The 25,330-nt window shown below is 46.2% G+C and overlaps 1 protein-coding gene and 1 long non-coding RNA gene across 3 annotated transcripts in view; one reads left to right on the plus strand and one right to left on the minus strand.

Annotated features, from left to right (window-relative positions):
- Window positions 1-24,784, plus strand: part of rprd2b (regulation of nuclear pre-mRNA domain containing 2b) — a 28,933-nt gene extending 4,149 nt beyond the window's left edge. The window contains exons 2-14 of one of the 2 annotated variants that reach the window (XR_015849585.1): window positions 8,199-8,328; window positions 8,980-9,146; window positions 9,955-10,007; window positions 10,094-10,220; window positions 10,293-10,468; window positions 11,193-11,454; window positions 12,192-12,389; window positions 13,520-13,663; window positions 16,851-18,512; window positions 22,165-22,307; window positions 22,375-22,504; window positions 22,582-22,667; window positions 23,775-24,784. Coding sequence is in view for 1 of the 2 variants with exons in the window: in XM_088327598.1 (XP_088183724.1) it covers window positions 8,199-8,328; window positions 8,980-9,146; window positions 9,955-10,007; window positions 10,094-10,220; window positions 10,293-10,468; window positions 11,193-11,454; window positions 12,192-12,389; window positions 13,520-13,663; window positions 16,851-18,445 (2,852 nt within the window). In the remaining variant the exon portion in view is untranslated. Of the gene's footprint in view, window positions 1-8,198; window positions 8,329-8,979; window positions 9,147-9,954; window positions 10,008-10,093; window positions 10,221-10,292; window positions 10,469-11,192; window positions 11,455-12,191; window positions 12,390-13,519; window positions 13,664-16,850; window positions 20,107-22,164; window positions 22,308-22,374; window positions 22,505-22,581; window positions 22,668-23,774 lie in introns of those variants that run through there. The other variant, XM_088327598.1, reaches the window with a different exon arrangement.
- Window positions 18,816-20,950, minus strand: LOC148373101 (uncharacterized). The gene is made up of 3 exons (XR_015849586.1): window positions 20,772-20,950; window positions 19,513-19,609; window positions 18,816-18,891 (listed from the first exon to the last, which is right to left on the minus strand). It is a non-coding gene; the product is annotated as an uncharacterized LOC148373101 (long non-coding RNA).
- Window positions 24,785-25,330: the final 546 nt, after the last annotated feature.

The raw sequence follows: 25,330 nt of genomic DNA on the forward strand, positions 1-25,330 counted from the left end.
TGCTGCTTTCTTGTCTTCTTGCCCATGCATGGATTTTTCCTTTCTTCCTCCACATTGCTTAAACTTAAATACATATTTCAAGTAAATGGTGAACTTGCTACTATAAATAACAAGAGTATGAGTACGGATGTTAAGAGAGGACCGTATGAGAGTGTGATTGTGCCGATTGTGTTGTATAGTGCAGAGACTTGGAGCCTGAACGCGGATTTGAGAAAGAAATGAAATGTTTTTGAGATGAAGGGTTTGGGGAGTATGTTAGGAGTGACAAGTTGGATAGATTGAGAAATTAAATTGTAAGCGACAGAACTGGAGTAGTAGTGGAACCGAGCAAGCCTGTGAATAAGAGTACTCTGTTGGTTTGTACACATGTCAAGTCAAGTCATGACTATTCGTGACGCCCTTAATCACAGAGTCTCAAAGGGCTCCACAGGTATTTTAAAACCACAGACTATGATTACAGACTATTATGACAGCATCCCATGATCTAAAACCTACATGAGTGCAAGGAAAAACTCAAAAACCTCAACATGGGGAAAATGAAGAAACCTTGAGAAGGGACCGCACATGTGGTCATCCCCCTTCCAGGATGACCAGGCTGCAATGGATGTTGAAATAACAAATAAAACAAAGAGATTGTCAACCAAAAATATAGGTTATTCATATGCTATAGAGTAGAAGTGTGTTATGGAGAGGATGGATGAGGAGCGAATGTTGAAGAGGATCTACAGAGCAGAAGTCAATGGAAGGAGACCAAGTGGAAGGCCACGATTGACGTGAATGGATGGTGTTATGAGTGCACTGCAGGAAATCTAGTGAAATCTAGAGCTCTTGTTGGTGATGGGGATGCTTGTGAAAGGATAGTGGGATGTTTGGACACGATCTATGGGATGGGCAGGGCACCCGTATGATGCGGCGGGGGTAAACCAGTGAAAGCTGTCGGGCCCTGCTGTCGGACAGAAGAGTGTGTTGTGTCACCCTGACCCGAGTGACACGGCCGCTTTCTCATTTCCCGTTTTATCTGGAGGGACGAAAGCATGACCGACTTGGGTGCCGAGGTACCCAACTTGTTTGGGTGTTTGGGCGTTTGGGCATTAGGGTTGGCATTTTTTGTGTTTTCTGCTACTTTTTTCTTTTTTCTTTTTGTGTATGTTTGTCTTGCTGTCGGTCACCCCTCTTGAAGGATATGTTTGATGGATAGAAATAAATGGTCTCATCTCATCTCATTATCTACACCGCTTATCCTCAGTAGGGTCGCGGGGTGCTGGAGCCCATCCCAGCAATCATCGGGCAGTGGGCAGGGGACACCCTGAACTGGTTGCCAGCCAATTGCAGGGCACACGGGGACAGACAACTCACTCGCTCATTTACACCTAGGGACAATTTGGACCGACCAATTCACCTGAAATGCATGTTTTTGGAATGTGGGAGGAAACCGGAGTGCCCGGAGGAAACCCACGCAAGCACGGGGAGAACATACAAACTCCGCACAGGAAGTCTGGAGCTGGATTTGAACCCACGCAGGAGGTTCCCAAGACATGAACTGTGCCGCACATGCGCTAACCACTGCGCTGCCGTGCTGCCCAGAAAGTAAAATAAATGGTGTTCTGTCAAAATGATCAGACTATCTGCTATAAAACCAAGATGGAAAACGTGTAGAGTTGGTGGCATCACTTTGCACTTTGTGAATGAAATGAAATGATCTGCATTTCTATAGCGCTTTTCAAGTCAATGAAGACTTCCCAAAGCGCTTTACAATGTGCTTCACATTTTCCAATAGCGTCCGTGCAGCCGTGTAAGGCGCAAACCTGCTTATTGGGGTCATTAGGGGTTCAGTGTCTTACCTAAGTACACTTCCACGTGTAACACGGAGGAGCCGGGATTCGAACTGCGATCTCTTGATCCCGAGACGAGCGCTTGACCTCCTGAGCTACTGCCGTACTGAATGTGTTCAGATTTTTGTTTTCTCGTTGACATTAAGTTGAATTAGTGACAACGACTCATCAATGAGTCATCAAACAATTCATGACTGACTTCTAATTATTAAACAATATCATTGACATACTTTTTTTGGATAGTCCTCAGAAATTCAAGAATAAAAGCTTCCAGTTTTGCTCAGGTCCTATGTGATAAAAGACATATGAGGTTTTTTTTTGATGACATTTAAGTAAAACCCCAACCGTTATACATATTTTTATCTTTTTTGAAATCTTCTCAAATTCACGTGTGAGTTAGGGCTGCGCCATTTTGTGGAAAAAAAAAACGGTATTGCAATTTGGATGCGTTTTTCAATTTTAACAAGAGAGCGTTTTCTCTGCTAGTTTTGTAATTTTTTCGTAAGTACTCAACCCTTGGATGCGTGACTTACCAGTACATACACTTTTCCACGAGCGGGGTCCGTAATTAAACTTCAATTCTCATGGCATCTTGTCACACGCTTTTTACAAGGAATACCTGGAATATGACCGTATTACAAAGATTTTGAAGACTAACCCATGGGGTCCATTTTGAGACCATTTACGCATCTAAGGATTAATACTAGCGACGCGCTTTAACCCGCCTGCGAGTCGGCCTACTGTTGAGAAGCAAACGTGTGTCCGTTTTGATGTCACTGATCCTTTTGGAGTCTCCGAATGAACGAACTCGATGTGATAAACGAGCCCGAAATAAACCGTAGCTTTCGTTTGTCGCCGATGTAAACTCCAAACTTTACTCCAGCCGAAACGCACGGTTCGGCACCGAAGTACGCGGCTCGGGATTTACTCGGGGCCGAGTCCTTCGAATCGGGTATGTTGCCCGAACCGACGGTTTGGCGTCGAAGGGCGTCAGATTCTGCAGATTACGTGCTGCAAATGGTGAAAGGATGCCAAGAAGCAGAAAGTCATTTTGTAAAGCTCGTAAACTATTTGCAAGAAGCAGAAATGAGGTCTGACCTGAGGGAGGCGGAAGCCGCGCATCTTTTACCCCAACACCGGGTAGGAAAATGTCCTTGGATTTAGTCATTTGCACTTCAACCGATAGTTTGGTAAGCATTTCTTTATCCGAACATTGATTTGAGTCAAAGTTGGCGCACGCTGTGTAGATCCTCCACGAAGGAAAACAGAAATGGCTGGGGAAGCCCGACATAACGACTGACAATTTAAGCCCAGGGTCGGGTTTGGGCCGGGGTCCGAAACCTTACCTCTACTCCGAACGGCCACTTTTGGAAACGCCTAGACCTACCGTTTGAAAAATGTGCCAAATACTCGTGTTTAGTTTTCCAGATCGTGATCCAATTTGACCTAGCACCGAGTCAATCCTCATGCATTCGTACCAGCTAAGATGCCCGTGCGACACTCCTCTTGCACATAACGGCAAAAAATCAATTCAGGCGAGAATAAAAGCCACCTATTTCTGTGCGTTCCGACTTCGATCGCTCTTGTGGGTAGCGCTTGCAGTGATTATTTCAGTCCGGGACAAAACTTCCGAGCGTTGCCTGTCAAAAGAGACCAAAAGCGTTTATCAAAAGCTCGGGATTGAGGTGAATTTTACAGGATCGCCAAGAGGTGAAATTGAGGTCAACAGCGCCCTCTTCAGGGGTTGGAGTTTGCCGTCTATGAATCCTTGAAAAGAAAACACAGTGTTTTGCGATTTCTATTTGGGTTCATGGTGCAGCCCAAGGGAGTGTTGACTCAAGTGTAAACATGCAATGTTGCTGGTTCAACAAACGATGCATTTCGCACAAAATGATGACTTCCCTTTGTTTGCATATTTTTCTGTCTCTCGCCTCATCTTGAATACATTTTATTTTCAACAATGTTGATTCCAAATCATCCTATGGCTTTTTAACAGCCACAGGTCAAAACAAAAGCATCTTTCTATTGGTATAACAGATTTGATTTGTACAAAAAAAAGCAACAGTCCTACGTTGTGCTCTTGTATTTAACGGCACAATAGTGATCCCCCCACAATTGGCCGGATTTCATTGTCGCATGAGATGTGGCTGTGCAACTGAAAGCGAGTGCTAAAAAGCACAAGGAATAATATCAACTACAGAGACTCAAAGTGACCAAACTGTACCATTTTTTTCTTCCTTTTTTTGTTTCACAAAGTTTTTGTTTTTTGGGGTCGGGGCCAAGATGGCCGGCGATTAATAGATCCGACGAACTCGTTCTCAGCCGATCGGAACGTGAAGACAGACGGCGGCTGCCGATTTTAGGTCGTCCGTCTTTGTATCAGATCTGATTCTCACGCATGTACAATTGTGCCTCTACTTATGAATTGATTCCAATCTGGGGGTAGCTTTGTAACCTGAAATTTGTAAGTATAAAGTGTTTTGGTCGGATGTGCCCGGGACGCTCTGAACGTTGATCAGAAGTATCCGGAACGAGTGGAAGTGGTGAGCGCTGTCCCTTTTCTTCAGCTAAAAACTCATTTAGAGATGTGTTTGAAGTGGATAAAGGCATGCTGTGGCCCTCACGTTCAACTCAACGTGAAGCTGATTGATGGGAACCGGAACAAAGTTGATTTTTTTTTTTTCCCCCACAGGAAGTGTTTCATTCGTATTGAATAGAATTTTACGCTGCTGTTGGGTCGGTTCTAACGCAGCACCCTATCAGCCTCACAGAATGACATATAGCTCATTTGGCATATTACCATGAAATGGAAAACCTGGACACACCTTGAAAAATTCGGTAATGGGTTCGTTCTGTCATAGGTTATGCACTTAGAAACAGCCTCAAGAAAACTTTGCTTCTTTGATGTGCCAAGAAATAAGAGCGAGGTGACGTATTTAAAATTCATGAAGGTCAATGAGAAGGGTAATGAATGCTTGGGCTTGTAATGTGTTTTTCTTTGATTTGAATGCATTGTATGTTATCCAATTATTTAATAATAGTGAAAAAAATGAAAGTTTTTGTCCTCGTCACCTCATGCCTCGATCACTGCAACTTCCTCCTCAAAATTCCCTCCATAAACTTCAGCTGGTCCATAACTCTGCCGCACGCATCGTCACCAAAAACCCCTGTCGCCATCACATCACCCCTGTCCTTCAGCAACTCCACTGGCTTCCAATCTACCATTCATAACCTTGCTCCTCCCTACCCCTCCGACCTCCTTCACATTGTCACGCCATCCCGCACCCTCGGGTCATTTTCCTCCCTCCATCTCACTATACCCCTTGCCCGCCTCAGCCCCATGGGGAGCAGAGCTTTCAGCTGCTCTGCCCCCGGCCCTGGAACTCATTGCCGCCTGACCTCCGAAATTCTGCGACCAAATTCTGACTCAAAACTCACCTCTTCAGACTTGCCTATTCTTGAACATATGCCTCACACTCCGCCCCTTTAAATATGAGTTTTATTGGCTAATCATTACTTGCTTGTTTTACTCTTGTGTTACTCTACGTCTATTGTTGTGTCCTACTCATGTGTACAGCGACCTTTGTGTCCTGAAAGGCGCTTCCAAATACAATGTAGTGTTATTATTATTATCACGTTGTAATTTTGAAACACAACTCTTGCAAGGAATCAGCGATCACTGATAATTCAATTCTAGCCACACTTAGCTTAGTATCGTCCGATGTACTTTGGTAAAGAATCGATGAAGTGTCACAAAATACGTGTTTGAGAATGAGAACTTTCTATAGTCAACTCTGTCGAGTTAGCTCATTCCGGCTAGCTACGAACAGAAATGCAAAAGCGTCACCAGTGACATATTTGTCCGCCATCTTGCTACTATGGGTACCCAAAAAATTAAAGAGGATGAGCAACAAAAATGAGAAGTAAATTGGTGCTTTTCGGTCACTTTGAGTCTTTGTAGTTTGTGTTATTCCTTGTGCTTTGTAGCACTCCTTTACGGTGGCTTTACACAATAAAGCGACGCCTTACAATCAATGAGCCAGTCGCAGGGCACACAGGGACAGACGACTCGCTCGCACATTCACACCTAGGGACAATTTGAACCGGCCAATTCACCTGACATGCATGTTTTTCTTTGGAATGTGGGAGGAAACCGGAGTGCCCGGAGGAAAGCACGGGGAGAACAACACTGGTAGCTGGATTTGAACCCATGACCTCAGAACTGTGCCACACACGCGCTAACCACTGCACTGACGCGCTGCCCTGGATGGATATATTAATATATATCTTAATTAAAAATGAATACTAACCAAATGCTGCTTTCTGCCACAAATGTGTAAAAGAGCTGACGTCCACTCTGGTTTCGTGTTAACGATCATTTATCGTGCGGTGTCGTTGCGTGTTCATCGCAAACCTCTTATTTTGTATTTATTTATTTGGAGCAGTATGACAACCGAGGCAAGCGTAACTATTTTCATAGCTCCCGCTTAAGTTTGTTTGTGACGTTTGTTGAGTTGGTTTGGATGTAAAATTGATTTACTAAACTGTTGGTAGATTCAATGCCAAATATGAAAAATGTTTTTTCTATTGTGAATAAATGTGCATTTGTATCTCATGGAAGCCGAATGACGGCGTATTACTGAAGAACAGAGCAAACATTTTAGGGGCTTTTGACTGATCTGAAAAAATATGTGTTTTGCTCACTTTCAGTCGCACATAGTTTGTATTCATCCTTGTGCTTTGAAACAGTCGTTTTCCTTTGTATTTTACAAAATCGACACCGTTTCCCTTTCAGTTGTGCCGGGTCTTATTTATGGGCATGATGAGCCCTTAGAACAGGGGGCTTACCAGTGCTGGGTCATCGTGATTTTCTAGTAAAAGGATTTTTTTTTTATTTACATTTTTAGCGGTTGACCGATTCTATTTAATACGACGGACGCTCCCTTACTTACGACCATTGGATTTACTCAAAACGGTAGATACGAAGATTTTTATCCAGACATTGCTGTAAGATAGATTTTGTATTGTGCACCGTTTTCCGAGTACAGTACATTACTGTAGTGCTTCTTTTCTTTGGTACCGACGTGTGGCGCTCTGAGAGGTCACCCGGCATCCACACCGAAGAATTCCGGCTTCCTCTTCCTAGTTTGTTTTCAAACATTCTATACTGTATCTCCAACGCGAACTTTGACATTTTTATTGTTTAATATCTCGTGCATCCGTTCAATACGGTTGGCGTAACGTGTAAAGAGGCGAGCCGTTTCATTTGAAATGAAAGTGGAATAAGGAAGCTTGATGCTGTTGGAAAACGGTCGAAGCGCTTTTTTCCAGACACTTTCTACCACGGAGGAGGAAGTAGTCTTAACTCTTGAAGCCCACCTTTCAAAAGTAAGTTCAACTTAACTTTAGAGAGCATATTATTTGATGAAATGTTTATTTTTGTAGTACAAAACAATACAGGTTACTTATACGAGCCTTAAAAATGAAGCAACGTACCAACAAATTCAACGACGATCGTTCGTAAATGGGGCAGCGTCTGCACTTCCAATAATGAACCCGGTAATGATAATGAACCGCATTTACACTCGACGATGTTGTTGACAACCACCCATTCGCACACCGATGCCACGCAAGGCGCCTACCTGCTCGTCGAAGGCGCTTTAGGGGTTCGGGGACACCTTCCACATTGACCTCGGAGAGGCAGGGAATCCTAGCAGTGACCACTCGGTCCCGAGACGAGCGCTCTACCTCCTGAGCTACTGCCGCCCCATGTATATATATAATATCATATATAAATAGAGGTCGAGCGATGATCGGCACCAATCGGTAAGGCGATATCATGCAGCCGATATTAAGCACGACACTGAGCGACGGCCAACCCTGCCTTCTGGTCTCTGACGCAACCCACCTCGCACCTTCTGATTGGATAAAAAAAAACCGGGGGGAGCCTCTGAAGCAGGAAGTCCCACTCTGCACAGTCCGTGGTCAGAATGGAGCAAAAGTTAACGCTGTCGCTAATAGTTTTCCTATTTGCGAATACTTTTTTACATTCGCGATGAGTGTCTTTTTTTTTTTTTCTCTCCGCTCCCCTTTGTGACTACCGATGACTGAAATGTCGTCAACTGGCAGCGACGCGCACACGGAAGGTGTTGTGTAATTGGCGCCATGAGGACAAAAAAAGCCATCGTCATCTCATGAGTATCTTAAGACCTTCACGAGAACGTCACCCACACTGGAGGCGACCCGATGTCGATAAAGGCTCTAATATTCAGTGAACGCTTTACAGATAATCCATCGATGCCATAATGCGCTTCCCGTTTCAGCCCCAAAGTGAAAATCAAGCCGTGTGCATTTTGTTTTCCTCAGCCGACAGCAACCATCGCTTGAATCTTTTCTACTTGGCCAACGACGTGATCCAGAACTGCAAACGGAGGAACGCTATCGTCTTCCGTTCGGCTTTTGCGGACGTTCTCCCCAACGCCGCCCTCCTCATCAAGTGAGACTCCGTTAACCGCTATTCCAATAGTCCGCTGATCGCCCACAGTTCGCGATTCATTTTGTCTTCCATTTACCATAAAGTGGATTTAATGATGCGGCAAATCATGGTAAACGCAAGAAAATTGGGTACAGTTAAAAAAAAAAAAAAAAAAAGAAGATTTTATGGACCACACTGCACATTTTCACCCCATAAAATCTTAACGAATAGGCACAGTGGAGACATAGATCCATAAATATACATCTGTCCATTTTTTGGGGAAGAGGCAAAAAAATGATCAATTCTATTTTTGAATCCCTAAAAACCAAGAACCGGCACATTAGCAGCAGTCCACCCGATCTCTTTGAACGTTCGCGCATCCATCGAGCTACTGCCACGATACGCGAGGTCTACTTTGCGCGTAGTCTGTTTATGGGCCGCGTGCAGGCTAAAACGCTAGGCATACTCTATGTTCACGCTGGGTTTTTTTTGTATGTAAGCACTGGAAATGGAAACGCTACCGCGCAGCAGAGAATATACGAACGTAGAAACGCTTCACTCAGCTGGGACAAAATCGAGGAGTTCCGCGTCGACAATTTTCACGTAGCGCTTTTTGTCGGCCGATCGCCGCGGCTCCTCCGGACGGCGTGATTGTCTCGTTGGTGCTTTCAGAGACTCCAAAGTGCGTAAATCGGTGGAAAGGATCTTGACCATTTGGGAGGAACGCAGTGTGTATTCTGAGGAACTCATCACCCAGTTAAAAAGCAACCTCAACAAGGAGAAGCAGAAGGAAAAAGACAAGCTCAAGGAAAAGGGGAAAGAGACACCGCCCGCCACTGGTAAGTAGTGACGGCCGTTTGGGTTCTTTTGCTTCCAGAGTGGTTTTTCAGATTTTTTTGCTGCTTTCATCCATATGTGAGCTATTATTATCTATCATTTTGCATGACATGTCTTAATAATGAATTAAAAGAATCTAATTTACTACCTAACTAGAATGACATTTTTTTACACTACAGAGAAATTGAAACGCATTTGATCTTTTATGCAGGGTTTGTAGGGTTGCTTGAAATCCTTGAAAAGCTCACAGTTTAAAGTTGTTTTCAAGGGTTGAAGTAAATGCTTGAAAATGTTGCCTCGTTTCTTAAGTCTGGCGGCTTGGATTTGCCGGTGCCTTTTTTCTTCCCTTCTGATTAACGTCAGCTAGCATCGTCGCCACCTACAGGACGGCTGCACGCTACAACTAAATAGGGGCGTATAAAATGGGTTTCGTATCAATTCTGGACATTTATTATGGGCCGTGCAAAAAAATGACGGTAGCGTGCTATTGTAATGGGAAGAACTTCCTGCAACTGCAAATGGAAGATACTTATTACCATCATTTTACCAAACCCTATATGGAGAGAGATTTCTCTCCGAAACGAATAGATTTGCCATCTATTCTAGATCTAGGTCTTGCTAAATGCTCACACGAGATTAAAAATGGCATAGTTCGCGACACATTTTTTCTTTGAATGGTACTGTAGAAGTTGAAACATTGTCTTTTTAAAGTGCTTGAATTTGGTCATGAAATTGGGTACACACCTGAGCAACTTTCAAGGTTTTGTAAAACTTGCGGGATATTTGTCATTTTCCTTTTTGAATGCTTAGCTCCAGCCAAGACCAAAGCTGCGATCAAGTCCAAGATTGTTGAAGAGTTTGCAGTAAGTCTCGGATAAACATTGTCTATTTTCTTGGTGCCCGTATGAAATAGCTAAATGCTGGCTTCATCGATTTCTTTTTTTCTTAGCCGAGTGTGCTGATCGAGCAGCTGTCGGGATACAAACAAGCCCTCGAAGAAGAAGAGTTTAGGGAAAAGGAACTGGACGCTCTCCACTTGGACATTTGCAGCAGCGAAGCTCTCAGGAGGCTAAAAGGTTCAAAAATTGTTTGGCTACATTTTATGATGGACTTTTTTTTTTTTGCTCCTAAGTCAAATTGTCTTTTAGACAAGGCCGGAGGGAACAAGTTTGCCAAAGACTTTGAGGAAGGCGGGCACAAGCTGCAGGAGTTTGTGGCTTTTCTGGACCAGGAGTTGAAGACGGGGCCCTCTCTGCTTGAAGCTCTTCACAACGCGGACGTCTTTTACCAGATGCAGTACAAGGAAGTCACCATTGTTGCCAATGTGAGCCTTTCTCCTCTCGTATGGCTTCTCCTAAAGGGACAGTGTGTCATTTCTGGCCACCAGATGACGCTCTTCTGTGTGGTGCACTGAAAATGAGTGCTAAAAAGCACAAGGTAGAATACAAACTACAGAGACTTGAAGAGACCAAAGCGCCTCATTTTTTTCAGGTCTTCTAAAACTTGCAGGGCATTTGTCATTTTCCCTTTTTTTTCCTCAAAGGTCCTGCAATTAACATGAGGGCGGCACGGCGACTGAGTGGTTAGCACGTCCGCGGCACAGCTCTGAGGTCGTGAGATCGAACCTTCCTGTGCGGAGTTTGCCTGTTCTCCCCGTGCTTGCGTGGGTTTCCTCCAGGCACGGTTTTCCTCCCACATTCCAAAAACGTGCATGTCAGGTCCAAATTGTCCCTAGGTACGAATGAACGAGTGAATTGTCCGTCTCTGTGTGCCCTGCGACGAGCTGGCAACCGGTCCAGGGTGTCCCCTGCCCACTGTTCGAAGATGGCTGGGATGGGCTCCAGCATCTCTGTGACCATACTGAGGATAAGCGGTGCAGATCATGGATGGATGGATGCCTTAACATGAGCATGTATCATGTGTTTTGGTCACTTTGAGCCTCTGCAGTTTGTATTCTTGTTCTTTTTAGCACTTGTTTTTGGTTGCACAACAATTACTACACAAGGTCCCCTAAATAATCCGAACGAATTTCCCGTCTACCTCCGCAGGCCTATATGGCGTTTGCCCACCGCGTGGCTAGTCTGAAACGCAAACTGGACTCCCTGAAGTCCACGCTCCCGGACACCCAAGACTCGCCCGTGCCTTCCCCCGTCGAAGACGCCCCCTCCCCCAGCGGCTCGGACTCCCCGTTCCTGGGGGGGGCCACGGCCCGGGTGGACCCGGAACTGGACGGCAAGGCCATGGACGAAGCCGACTTGCCCAGCGACGGCAGAGAAGAAGACTCGTTCGACGAAGAATATTCTGCTGGAGGTCGGTACAAAACTCATCTAAAACTGCTTCTCAACGTGTCCTACTTGAGGACCCACAATGCATCCCACCCTAGTGACAAGCGGCGACCCAAATCCGGAAAAAAAAATCCACTTCTCAAATGTATCCAATAAAAGAATCGTGCTGTTTAGGGCATAGATGGTCGAGTATATTCATCTTTTTTTTTTTTTTTTTTTTTTTTTTTTTTTTCCAAAAGACAAAATAACCAGCAAAACCAGTACTATATCTACTCGAATATAAGCGACTCCCGAAATCTGCTTTAAAATAGCCACGCACTAAATAGAGCGGTAAAATGCTAAAACAAAAAAAAAATAGATCATTTTGAAATACTTTACTGTACCTTCTAGCAGTACTTCAATATGATACACTCGTATACTATTTTTGTATTTCTCAAACGTTTTCTTCATAGACTCGATCGTTGTCACCGTTTTCTACTTTTTCTTCCCCTTATCACGACCTTTCTTTGGGCCCATTATTATGAGCAGGAAAGAGAAATAAAACCCAACAAATCACAACGGCATGAGATTTGGTCCCTCTCAAATCCACCGGGTAGAAGAGATCGAGCATTACTGTGATCTACTCTTAAGAAGTGTGATCGACCCGCCGCCATTTATTTTTCTTGGCATTATTTTCCCGGGGTATACGCCCCCGACCCACCAGTTGCGCCGCTCTAAAACAAAAGCCCGAAAAAACGAGAGACCTGTTTTGTGCACGAGCAGGTGAGAAGACGGGGGACACGTCCCCTCCGGTGGGCGAGTCGGACTCTGACTCCGCGCCTCCTAAATCTGTAAACAACGTTGCCACGGTGACGGGGGCCACGCCCACTTCCGCACCCCTCGGGGTCAACATGGCCAAAGTGGACCTGGGCAAGATCAGCTCCATCCTCACTTCGCTCACCGCCGCCATGAAGAATACAGGTGGGGGAGAAGGGCTTCGTCTGGGTGCTTGAATTTTCATGTTGAGTTTTCAAAGGCGGAAAGGAGATTTTAAATGCAACGAATCTGCTTCAATAGGACGCCTGCACTGCACTGCGGTGGCTTCGCTTTGCCATTGAATTTCTTCCTTGCAGCTAGTATTAGTTTGTATGGCATTTTCCTATGGAGCGTTATCTCCCCCTAGGGGTGATGTGCATGATACACTTGAACAGGGCACTATGAATTGTGTATTAGTACAAGGATTACGAATCAATCATGGACATTGCATTAACAAATAGTCTCTTGATAGTCCAAATATATTAAAGTACTGTATATTTTAACTTTTTTTTTGTCAAAGTATAATTTTAAAGATAATCTTTGCAAGACTGTATGGATTAAAGACCCGATCCACTTTACATGATATCTTGCTGCAACGATGTGGCCGTTACGGATAACCGCGTTTATTTTACAGGTCCTGTCCTATACAAACCATATCTTTTGCCATTTTAAACATTTTTCAAAACATACCAGGTGGCGCTAAAAAGCCGCATTTGGCTCCAGAGCAGGTTTATTGAGTGCAGAGGTCCCGGTTTGTTAGCAATAGAAAGTATCTTCCTCTGTTTCACCATTGCGAATGCAGAACACAATGTGTTAAACTCCAATTTTAGGATTCTAAAATAGGGTGGTGGCTAAGGTTATAGCTAGAGTTAGCTGTGCCTAGGACCTAGGGTTTTGGCTACAAGTCAGGGATTCGAACTGATTTTAAGGTTCCGAAAAAAGGTTGTGGCTAGAGTAAGGGTTTAGGCTGCCGTTCTTTTGATCGTCGCTGGATTTCTTCTTTGAATGGTACTGGGAAAATTGGCTCTGAAAGTCCTTGAAAAGAACTATAATTTGGCCATTAAAACGGTGTTCGAACCCTAATCGTCATTTAATTGTGAGCCTGTGAATGATTCCCAAGGCACACTTTCATGCCATTTATCCACTAGTCCGGGCCCCCGTGAGAGTGCCTTTTCTACTTTGTGGCCCCCCGAGCTACATTGAATTTGAGACTTTACAAATGCTGTGAATTTCCCTTCGGGGATGAATAAAGTATCTATCTATCTAAAAAACTCTGTTCTTTTATATTCAATCAGCGAGTCCCTCCGCCAGCACCCCCTTGACTAAAGCGGTGGCCTCCAAAGCCCCTACAAAGAGCCCCGGCCTCGCCAACATCTTGTCTCGGGTGGATATCACGCCTGAAGGCCTCCTCAATGCTCTGTCCAAGAAAAATACGCCAGGTAACTCAATGTGTCAGATTTTACGCACGGGATTAGAAGGTGAGCCCCCAAATGTAGTTCAGATACAAGGCACACAGAACTAATACGGGCATGAAACTGACACAACAGTAAGAACTACCGTGCATTTTCCTGTATAACAGTCGAGACGTATCGCTAATTGCTTGGTTGGAACCCTTAAGCACACGGGTGGTAGGAGTACGCTTTCCTGTGGTGTGTCTTGGGCAAGTAGAGCATGGCGGCACCCATACCTCTCAAGGCCAACATCCATTTCCACTCGGTCTCCAACCGTTTGCATGCCAGGCGAATGTGCTAACACCTGCACTATGGAAAAGCAAGGGTGCTGACACCTGACTACTAGGCGGTACAGATGACAGAAAGTCAAGTCATTTTTATTTGTGACACCCTTAATCACAAAGAGTCTCAAAGGGCTGCACAGGTTATTGCACGGACTATTATTATAGACTGTTATGACACCATCCCCTGATCTGGAACCAACATGAGGGCAAGGAAAAACTCAAAAACCTCAACATGAGGAAAATGAAGAAACCTTGAGAAGCATTAGAGTATTATCAGGTTATTTTTACACACCGTGCCAGTTGCACTGATTTGCACGGTGCATTTTGTCAAACAGTCTCTCCACTTCATCTGTGCATAAATAGCCTGGATGAATATGTTTACGTATGTGAAAGAGCTTGTACAGTATTTTGTTGAAAGACCATGGTCCAACAGTCGTCAGCGAAGTGAAGCGACTGATTAGCCGATCAGAATGTACCGTGCAAAATGGTGTTTCCGGCACCGCGTGATATCGTTCACGGTGTGACACCGATGCGGCAATAGCTCAGGAGGTTGAGCCGTCGTCTACGGCAGTGTTTTTCGAGCTTTATTGAGCCGGGGCGTGTTTTTGACATTGGAAACATTTTGTGGCACACCACTCACCAAAAATGTTGTAAAATGACACTGAACACATACCTGCCAATTACTACGGTTTTGCCGTAATGAGTACGGTTTTTTTGAACCCACTACGGTATTACGGTTGGGTCACAAAAACTACGTTTTTTTTTATGAAGTCTTCTGTGCCGTCTGTACACTTTCTATCATATTGTTATGTGGTTTGACGCGTAAAAATGCGTTTATCCGAGGAATCATCAACTCCTTGCCCTGAAGAATTCTCGCGCCGGCGTGATGAGGGCCCTATCGTGGATGCAGTGCCGGAGCTAAGGCTAAGCGGCTAGCGGCGTTATAAGTCTTCTGTACAGTCCGTAATCATGGGAAATGTGAACTCTACCAAATAAGAGTGACGAACTGAACATCAAAGCGTACAGGAAGCGCACTTTGCTGTCTTTTACGGAAACGTGGCTCACGTCTAGCATCCCGGACGCTGACGTAGTGCTACCTGTAGCAACCGGTAGCTACCGGAACCAACTTCCTCTCCGATTCCCGGCTTAGGGTGTGACGTCATCCACTCTGCTAAACGGAACTCCGGAAAACGAAAAATCTCTGTCGGCATACATCGCAGGTCATTGACTATGCAATTTATTTAAAATGATTATTATTTCATATCGAAACTGATCAAAATCAATTATATAATATATATATTAATTATTCACTCACAAATATATCGGAATATCTCAAATAAAAAGTTTCCGAATTAAACTGAAAACCAACACTGAATAATATTTCTCAATGATAAAAATGTAAATGTTTTGTTTCTTATTGTATCAAATATTGAAAAGAAAACGATGACGGTTTTCTATCACATTACATACATAATTGAGCTTTAAAAAACTTTCTTTTGATTAGCATTTAATGCCTTTACGTGGTCTCGCTGTAAGGTGTCGTCGGTGCCCTTACCACCACGATGGTGTTGGAATCCCGTCGCGTACAATGTTGAGTGACTTGGGCCGGTGACGATCGAGTCGTCGTTGCTGAAAGTACGGTAGTATACCGTCAAACCTCGTGTAGTAGCACGCAGCGATTATGATGCACTTTCACATTTTTGAAGTCAAGTCATTTTTATTTGTATAGCCCTTAATCACAATAAGTCTCTAAGGGCTTCACAGATTAGTACAATATGTTACACAGACTATTTTTCAGCCGACAAGAAGAGTAGGTTATTATTCATATGCAATGGAGTAGAAGTGAGTTTTAAGTTTAGATTTAAACATTTCCACTGAGGTTGCAGATCGGATCTCAGGGGGAAGAGCGTCCCACGGCACCGGTTCCCGGATGGAGAACGCTCTCGATCCAGCAGAACACTTCTTTGCTCTCGGGATCACCGGAAGACCGGCGCTCTCAGATCGTAGGCTTCGGACCGGGACGTAGGGGCAGATCGGATCTGAAAGATAAGAGGGAGCAAGTCCATGTATGATTTTGTACAATACTAAGAGAACCTTGAAGTCTCATCTTTGGCTAACTGGGAGCCAGTGCAAGTTAGCCAAAATCGGTGTTATGTGATCGTACTTTTTTGTCCTAGTTAAAAGCCTCGCTGCGGCATTTTGTACCAGCTGAAGAGACTTGATTCTGGACTTCGGGAGACCGGAGAGTAGTGCATTACAGTAATCGAGACGGGAGGTAACAAATGCATGAATTATAGTTTCCGCATCAGACTGAGACAGTATTGAACGGATTTTGGCAATGTTACGAAGATGGAAGAAAGCGGTTCTAGTCATTTTCTTTACATGCATCTCAAAGGTTAGATCAGGGTCAAATATGACACCTAAATTTTTAACTGAGTCACTCTGTGTGATGTGACATTTGTCAATGTTCACAGCAGTTTTTGAGAATAAGTCACGGCATTTAGATGGACCAATGACTAACATTTCGGTCTTTTCAGAGTTAAGACGCAAGAAATTGAGTGACATCCACTCTTTTATCTCAGTGAGGCAGGCCTCCAAATTTCCAGTTTAGTGTGGAAGATTCCTCCAACGGAAGATAGAGTTGAGTGTCGTCTGCGTAGCAGTGGAAGCTGATATTGTACTTGCGAATAATGTCACCTCATGGAAGCATGTAAATGTTGAAAAGAAGGGGGCCAAGCACTGAACCCTGCGGAACACCGCAGGTAACATTAAAGGGCTCAGATGTCATTTCACCATATTTAACACAGTGCGTCATAGTCCAGAAAATACAGTATTTGTAAGGAAGGGAAGGTCATTTGTTAATCCGTGTATTTGTTTCTTTTTTTGTGCAGCGTTGTCATCGCTCTTACACACTGTGAGCAACTCAGCCCCGCCCGCTCGAACCTCGCCGGAAAAGTCGGCGGCGGCGAAGGCGCCGAAAGCCAAATCCACGGTCGGGAAGCGAGACGCGGCCGGCAAAAGCAGAGTCTGGGAAAAGAGCCCTTCGCTGTCCCCCCCGCCTCCGCCGCCCCCACCCGCTCCCGCCCCGAGCTTGGAATCTAAAATCAACAGTTTCTTACAGGGCAATCCCGGTTTCAGCCTGGCCTTGGGCGGGGGCAGCCCCGACTGCGCGGACGAGGAGGCCGCCGGGACCCCCACTCAAGACGAAATCATGGACTCCAACCAACTCTCGCCCACGGCCTATCGCAGCGAGCCCTGGGACGCCGTCATCACGCCCTCCGGAAGCCGCCGCCACCGCGACGACTCCTCCTCGAGCCGCAAAGCCACCAAAAGCGGTAAGGAGGCTAACGGCGCCGGGAAGCTACCCACCGTTAGCGGTCCGGCCAAGGGGAGCGCGCAACGCGGCTTCGGCAAAGACCCTAAGGCGGCGCGGCGGCTCTCGGCCGGCCCCCGCAACACTGAAGAAAAGCGGGAGGAGGAGCTGAAAGGCGGGGCGCCTCCGACGGAGGACGGCGGGGGGTACCATCGCATCGAGACTTTGGTTTCCCCCTGCACCGAGGGGGCCCCTATCCAGACGGTGGGCTTCACCAACCGGCCGGCCGCGGGAGAAAGGATCAAGACGGTGGAGAGCATCCGCGTGATCGGCCGAGACGCTCGGCGAGGACGGGGGAGCGGGGCCGACGCCCGCTCGGGGGACTCCATGTGGTACGAAGAGGAAGAGTACATGGAGGCTCATTCGGCTTCTTCCCACGCGCTCCCCTCTCTTCCGGGGGGCGCCGGTGACATGGCCCCCGCCATGCCGCTCCCTCCACATCTCCTCGCTCACCCCCTCTCCGTTCCTCATCCGCTCCCGCCGCTCCCGCCGCCTCCGCCACCTCCCCCGCCCCGAGTGGCCTTCCAAATGCTCTACCACCCCGAAAGTCTGCAGACTCCCCCCCCTTCGCTGGTCTTACACCCGCACCATTTCTTTGGCGCGCCCCCCAACGTACCGCGACCTCCCCCGTCTCCCTCTTTGCCCCACGGCGGACTTCTGCCGCTCCCCCTGGATCGAAGCGGCGCCCACCCCGCCCGCTCCACTCCTCGCCCTCTCCTGTCGTTACTGGGCGACGCCCCCAAGCCGCCTCGACCCGGCACCGTCAAAGAGCCTTTCGCCGCCCACCACGCGCCCCCCATCCACCGCCCGGGCGCGCCGGGCCCCCCGCCGCCTCTCCTGGGCCGAATGAAGGAGAATCCTCCGGCCGCCTCCCCTCCCGCACCCCCCGCTGGCGACGGCCCGCCTCCCGAGCAGAACCCCCCTGCCGGTCCCGTGCCCCTCCTGGCGCTGCCCGCCCAAAGGCCTCCCCTCCTGCCCTCGCCCAACCAGCACAGAGCGGCGCAGCAACACGGCGGCAACGGGAGGTTCCACGCCAACAAGCGTCCCGGCCCCCCCTTCGCCGGGGGCCCCCAACCCACCCACAAGAGACCCTTCCAACAGCCACGCTACTGAAGAGAAGCGACCTAAGAGAAAGCGAGCGCTAGCGTCTGCGCTAGATTCAAGTGTGTTTGCCTCGCTGGTATGAGTCTTCCATTTCAGCGTGCGAGTAGTTAGCATATTGCCGCCATGTTGTAGTCTTTTATCCCTAGAACGGAGTTTTGCACAAGAGCGTAGACGCGGCCAGTCTCGTATTCATTCCTTCCCCTTGACGTACCTTTCACTCAAGCCTTCACGACATAGAATGAGAAGAAATAGGGATCGGATGGCACAGTGGCTTTTTCTCCCCGAATGCTTTCGGAATGTCCCGATGTTTCCTGGCATTTCTCGCGGTTTCTCTTTCCCCACTTTGTAATCCTCAAGCTGTAAATATAAAAATGTGACTGACCTGCTTTTGTTTCTCTCTCCTCTTCAAACGCTCGTTTACTATCAAGCGCTCCTTTTTATTCTTCGGTCCTTCCCTTATATACAGAACAAGGAAAAGATAGATTGCCTTAGAAATGGCCATCTTTTTTTTTAAATTGAACGAGTATCAAGTGTTTTTAAAGGAACCGTGTGTATTGTTTAGCGCCCTCTATTATAAACTTTTTTCACAAAAAAACGCTATATTCAAATAAATGAGCAAAAATGCACAAACTATCATAAAAACACTCGTTAGTATAGAAATGGAGCATTTATCTGACATGAGCTTTACCTCAAGGGAGATGACATAATTGTTCACCATCTTGCTGCTACAGGTACCCCAAAACTTCAAAAAGGCTGTGCAAAAATAATTGTGTGTTTTGGTCATTTTATGTCTCGTTTTGGGTGTCACTACACCATACAGCATACATCATTTTGTCAAATATATAATACACACAGTTCCTTTAAAATGTCCCTCCACGTGTGAATAAATGTAGTCTTATTTACATCCCTAATTCAGAATTTTAAATTGGAATGGTGCCTTGAGATAAGAGTGTCCTCAACATGGCAAAAATGAGCCAAATGTAATACTGTTGTGTATGAGAAACATTTATGCTTACAGGAAGTATTGATATCTGAATTTCAGATTAGCCCAAAGAAACAAATATTTACACTCGCACCATCAATGCTCCCAGAGTCGCAGGCACGCCGCATTCTGCATACTGCAACGCTTTTAGATGAGTCATAAAGCGGTCCTTGATCTTGCCTCCGGTGGTCCTGGCAGGTACAGGTTTTGTCAAGTCCTGTTTATTTGTTTGGCCCTTCATCACAAGGAGTCTGATAGGGCTGCACAGACTGCAGACTATTATGACACCATCCCTTGATCTAAAACCTACATGAGGGCAAATCATACACAGATATTGTCAACATCAAATATAGGTTATTCATATGCTACAGAATAGAAGTGGTTGGGGCACCATTTCCTTTGGTGTGTCTTGGGAAATGACAGTCTGGTGGTGCCCATAACTCTCAGGGCCAACATGTATTTGCTCCCCGTCTCGAACAATATGAGAAAGCGGCAAAAATTGTTTCATGAGAGGACCGATTGAGCTCTCATCTCAAGGCGGTGCTCTATTCGCAAGTCAAAACTATAGCTTGGGGAGCCTCACTGGTGTGTGTTGTTCCGTTTTGGGAAACTGACTTGAATAAAATCCAACAAAAGGAAGCTGGGAGGGATTATTCTATATGCTACTGAATAAATGATAGTTGCTGTGCGCCTTTGATTTGTTTTTTTGTAGCAGGGCTGTAAATCATGCTAGTTCATTTTGATGCGGTTGCCGACCAAAACGACACGTGTTTGCGCTGGACTGCAATTCACTTGTGGAACCTGATGTTCATTTGGTTTAGGAGTTATGTGCTGTGTTGAATGAGATGACTCTTCCAAAATGACTTTATTGTTCACATGTTACAAATGTAGACAAAGGCTGACTTTCCCACCCACAACATGCAACAAGTCGACATGCAATCAGATGTATTGTGAATGTTTACTCTGTGAATATCTTTCCTTTTGGTTTTCCCAGCTCTTGTTTAAGCTTTACGCTTCATAATACGATTATTGTCCGTTCTCCATGTTAAAAACATGACTAGGTTACAAAACGTTCTAGCAAATATGCTGTTTGATAGAACGAGCGCGTCCATTCTGCTGACGTCACATATACCCCGATTTGTCTTGCAGGCAATATATCAAACGTTTCAGTCCCCTCCCTTTTATAAAAATGCTGTATTTAACACCAAATTTGGTTATAATACAGGAAAGGATGATAAAAGTTAAGTGTATTATGGATAAATCCCAGCGGATGTGTTCCTTGGTGTACATTTTTGGAAGTGAAAGCAGCGTTGTTTTCCGACTTCTTTTCATCTTTAAGAGAAGAAAACTTACTTTTGGTATTCTCTTTCTAGGCTCTCCTGCTCCATTCTAAGTGCTAGTTCGTTACGACCTCACAACCCCAAACGTCATCGTGGCTTTAGCGCCATCGTGCGCTCCAAATCAAGAACTTAGCGGTTTCTCTTATCAATTCAAATGTCTCTTCCTGTTGAGGAAATTGCACCGAATGGTCGCTAAACTGACTACTAATGACGCCCCAAATTCCTTTTGCGTCATCATTAGATTTGATGGCGTTCGTGTAGTGAGGCTCTGCGCATGCGCCAACGTCACAGGCCCGCTAGTTCCGCAACAACGGTCGCCCTCGAGCCAACATTCCCTAATTATGGTCCCGGCCCCAGTTACTTTTAATACTGGCGGTCCAAATGGCGGCGAACCGGCTGTTTCGGTCGCTGGTCCGAACGGCGCCCCGTCCGCGCGTATGGCGAGCACCCATTGCAAGGTGTGCCAGTCTTTGGTTCCCCCCGCAGTTAGCATCACAAGCTAAAGGTAGCCTGCTTCGCCGTACGTTAGAAGGGGAAGCTAGCGTTAGCCTGCTCAGGACAAGATTGACCTCGACTTTTTTAAATGCTATTTTGTTTTCCAATCAGCACCATTTTTTCCTTGATTAGTGGAATTAAACGCGAATGATGTTATATTGACATATTCTCAACGTACGCCAATATTTTCATACTTGTAGTCCAATGACGTCATTTGTAGTTCACGCACTCATTTCTTGAACTCAAGGGCGACAATGTCGGGTTCATTTTATTGCCCTTTCCCCCCTCGTGAATAAAATCTAAGATTAAGATATTTACAGTTCGATGAAAACAATTGGATCCAAAACGAACATTTCAGTTGTACTGCTACATTTAATTGGACAATGCAGTGAACGTTTTTTGCAATCAGATTAGACATGACTCTCCAGAGTAAACGCGCAATAAAGACTTAGGAGAGAAATATGAAAAAATGGCAGAAAACACAAAACTATTTATAAATGACTTCTTGGAGACTGGCCTAAATTGTAATATTGCAATGCATCGTACCATTCGTGCTTTGACGAGTAGTGCAATAACAAATAAGTCTGTCAATACGAGTTCCCATTTTTCATTTCTCACAGCCCTGCGCGCTTGTTGTGGGTGATGATGGCCTTGCCTGGGGAAGAAACTTTTTTCTTTGAGTCCAAATTTGCTGGTGCAATATTTGTTTTACTATTTGGTCCATTTGAAATGAAACCGATTCCCGGATCGCTTCCTTGCAATTTATCTTCCGGTGGTTGTTGCGGGTTAGGACGTCTTCCCTCTTTTGCTAGTGTGCCAAACTCAATGGATTTAAAGCGAACCTCGATGAACAATATGGACTCGCTGCAAAGTGCTACGAGAACATCTCATTTGAGCGTTTGTGTCTCCAGGCGTTGCCATGGCAACTTGACGTCTCCTCGGACAAAACGACAAGAAGAAGAGGGGGAAACTTGAGCCAAGTGCATTCGTGAGCACCGAGGCGACGGGCAGCTCGTCCAATGGATTGCGGGCTTCAGGACGCAAAGAGTCTTGGGTAATTGATCTATATTCACGTGTGTCATATTTGTATGCGTGTATTGTTGACGTGACGTTTTTTGCAGGGGAAAGGGAGCCTTGGTGAGCACTCTGTGAACTGGGAGCTTTCGGACATTTGGCGCCCTCTAGAGGCAGATTGCTAACTGCAACTTTTTGCATTTGACTCTCTCTTTGGAGGACGGGTACCAACATGATGTAAAACGACTCCTATGCAGAAATGTGAACTGCGACTCTGCTAAAAGGTGAATAAATATCAAATTTCTCTTGGGCAGTTTGGCAGACGGGAGCCTGCGTCCTTGGCCGGAGTGCTGCAGCATGATTTTGGTGTTCTTTGTGATGACCCCGCCACAGACAACAGGTGACTAGCAAAAGCGTCACTTTTTCGCAAATCACGTGTCGAGTTTTCCACCGGAGCAACGAGAATTCCGGCTCTTTCGGCTCGGATCGCTCGGCTCGCTCTCTTGGCTCCCGAACGGCTCTACGGGCATTTTTGTCTTCGCTTCGATCGATATACAATATTAATAACGGTCACGAGAAAGTCGGCGCAAAATGAAGTCATTTTCAAAACGTATACTCGCTTTGACATGATATGGCCGATGTACTTTTTTCTCATTTCGGATTTGTTTTAGGAGCAAGAACGGCAAACGATGAGCGTATGTTAAAAAGAGGAATGTGTTGGGGCGTCGGCGTGTGGAACTCTTTGCAGTTTAGCTTCATTTTCACAATGTTTTCAGAGCAACTTTTTTGTACGAACGTACGCAAAAGTATTTTCCGCATTTACCCCAAAGTCAAATTCTGCGCCAGTCATTCACTTTAAAGACGTTTGCCAATGACACATCATTATTCCGACGGCCTTTCCAATGGTGAGGAGCCGGCTCCTGTCCCGTACTTCAAAGAGCCGACTCTACGAGCCGCTCCGCTTGCCAATGACGCGGCACGATCCCGAAGGGAGCCGGCTCTTGATCGGTGAAGAGCCGGCTTCTGTTCTTGACTTCAAAGAGCCGACCGTACGAGCCGCTCCGTTTGCCAATGACACATCACTATCTCGACGGGAGACGGCCCTCGGTTGGCGAGGAGCCGGCTCCTGCTGTTCACTTCAAAGAGCCGGCTTGTACGTTTGCCAATACCTCATCGTTATTATGAAGGGGGCCGGCTCCCGATTGGTAGAGAGCGGGCTCACGGTAAACGGTCTGCATTTATTTCACCAAGGACCTCCTGAAGCGCCTTCAGATGAATTTCTTACTTACCCGTTCCCACACACACTCACACACCAATAGCAGCTCCCACCCTTCACGCCGCTTTAAGCCGTTTTGTGAGCAAACAACCCATCCTTATTCCGCTCACTTTGCTGCGGTTGAAATAGAGCCGGTACTATACTCGTGTTAGTCGTTACGTCCTGTTGACTTATAGCGCGGTGGTGCTCATTGATTGCTTCCCTCTCATTCTAAGATGTGTTTGTTCACAGCTCTCCTTTGCACCCTCCAACCAGGTGGCCGGCAGATGGCCGCGAGCTGCCCCTGACCGGGCCGCAACTCCGTGTGCAAGAAGTTGGCCCGCTCTTCCGGGTTAGTCCGACACATTTCTCCAAAAGGGCCGCTCCCTGAAAACGGAGCAGACGACGAGGAAGAAGAAACGGCACTAAAACCATATGACGCAGAGGGTGTAAACCAACGCACGCTGTCGGGCCTCTCGGCTTATTTTGCCTCCGGTGGCACACCGACTCGGTTCCCTCTAATGTTTAATCGAACGTCACTGAGGCAACATAGCTTTGACCGATAAAAAGTCACGAAAGGCCACGGCTTCCTGGAATTACATCCTGTGGTCTGATGAGACAAAGATGAAATGATTTGGCTCAGATATTGTAAAGCATGTGTGGTGCACACCGAGCGAGGGGTACAAACCTGTTTGTGTCCTACCTAAAGTCAAGCGTGTCACGGATTGGGGCTGCATGAGTGCGACTGGGATCGGGGAGTTGCATTTTATTGAAGAAAACACAAACTCGAGGCTGTACTTGAAAATTGTGGAGCAGAGAATGATCCCCTCCCTCTAGAACCTGGGTCGCAGGGCAATGTTGCAGCCCGACCGTGACCCCCAATACATCCCGAAGATGACCGAGGCTCTTTTAAAGGGAATGGACTGGCCAAGCGGGTCTCCGGTTTGAAATCCGATAGAAGATCTTCGGGGCATCCTCGAGCGGATGACGGAGAAGCACAAGCTCTTAAATATCCCCGAGCTCCGTCACGCTGTCACGGAGGAGTGGAAGAGCATTCCGACGGTAATCTGTGAAGCTCTGGTGAAATCCACGGCCAGGAGGATTAAAGTGCTTCTGCAAAATCAGGGTGGCCACACAAAATATTTACCTTCAGGAACTTTAACGACAGGGTGTACTCACTTGTTCCCAGGGGTTTTGCTACGAACGGCTATATTTGGAGATTTTTCAGGCGGAAATAAATGTACACTGCTATTTAAGCTTTACACGGATTACCTCTCATTGTGTCAAAGTTCCGTTTATTCGCCGTTGTTCGATGAAACGTTTGGACGAAATCTCTGCAGAAATGTGAGCGGGTTTCCCGCAGATCTAAAAGACATCGAATTCCTTATTCTATTTCACAACAGACTCGGGTCTAGCCACAGTACACGTAGCCACTCGGGATAGAGACCTTGACTTCGGAGCGGACATTTCACGAGGAGCGGCTGTCCGCCCGACATTTTTGGCCACGTGTACGAGGTTCAATGTATCGTGTGCGCGAAATATTTGTCTTTTTTGATTTGTTTGCCAAGTGTCCTCAAGCTGCTCTAGTAAGCGCTGCCTAAACAAATTGTGCTTATTGTCCTGCAGGGGCTGATTAGAGTATCGCAAGACGAGCGGAGAAAATTTGACATCATTATAAAGAAAATCATATGTGTTCTTGCTGATTGTTATAGAGTGCAGACGATACCAAACGACGATTGCGGTTTCTCTGCGAGAACCTTGTCGTTTTCCTAACATGCCGCAAGATGGCGTCAAATCACTTAGAAAAA

This window comes from Urocampus carinirostris, chromosome 2 (assembly GCF_059441175.1).
Source record: "Urocampus carinirostris isolate Australia breed hairy pipefish chromosome 2, RoL_Ucar_1.0, whole genome shotgun sequence".
Taxonomy (NCBI): Eukaryota; Metazoa; Chordata; class Actinopteri; order Syngnathiformes; family Syngnathidae; genus Urocampus; species Urocampus carinirostris.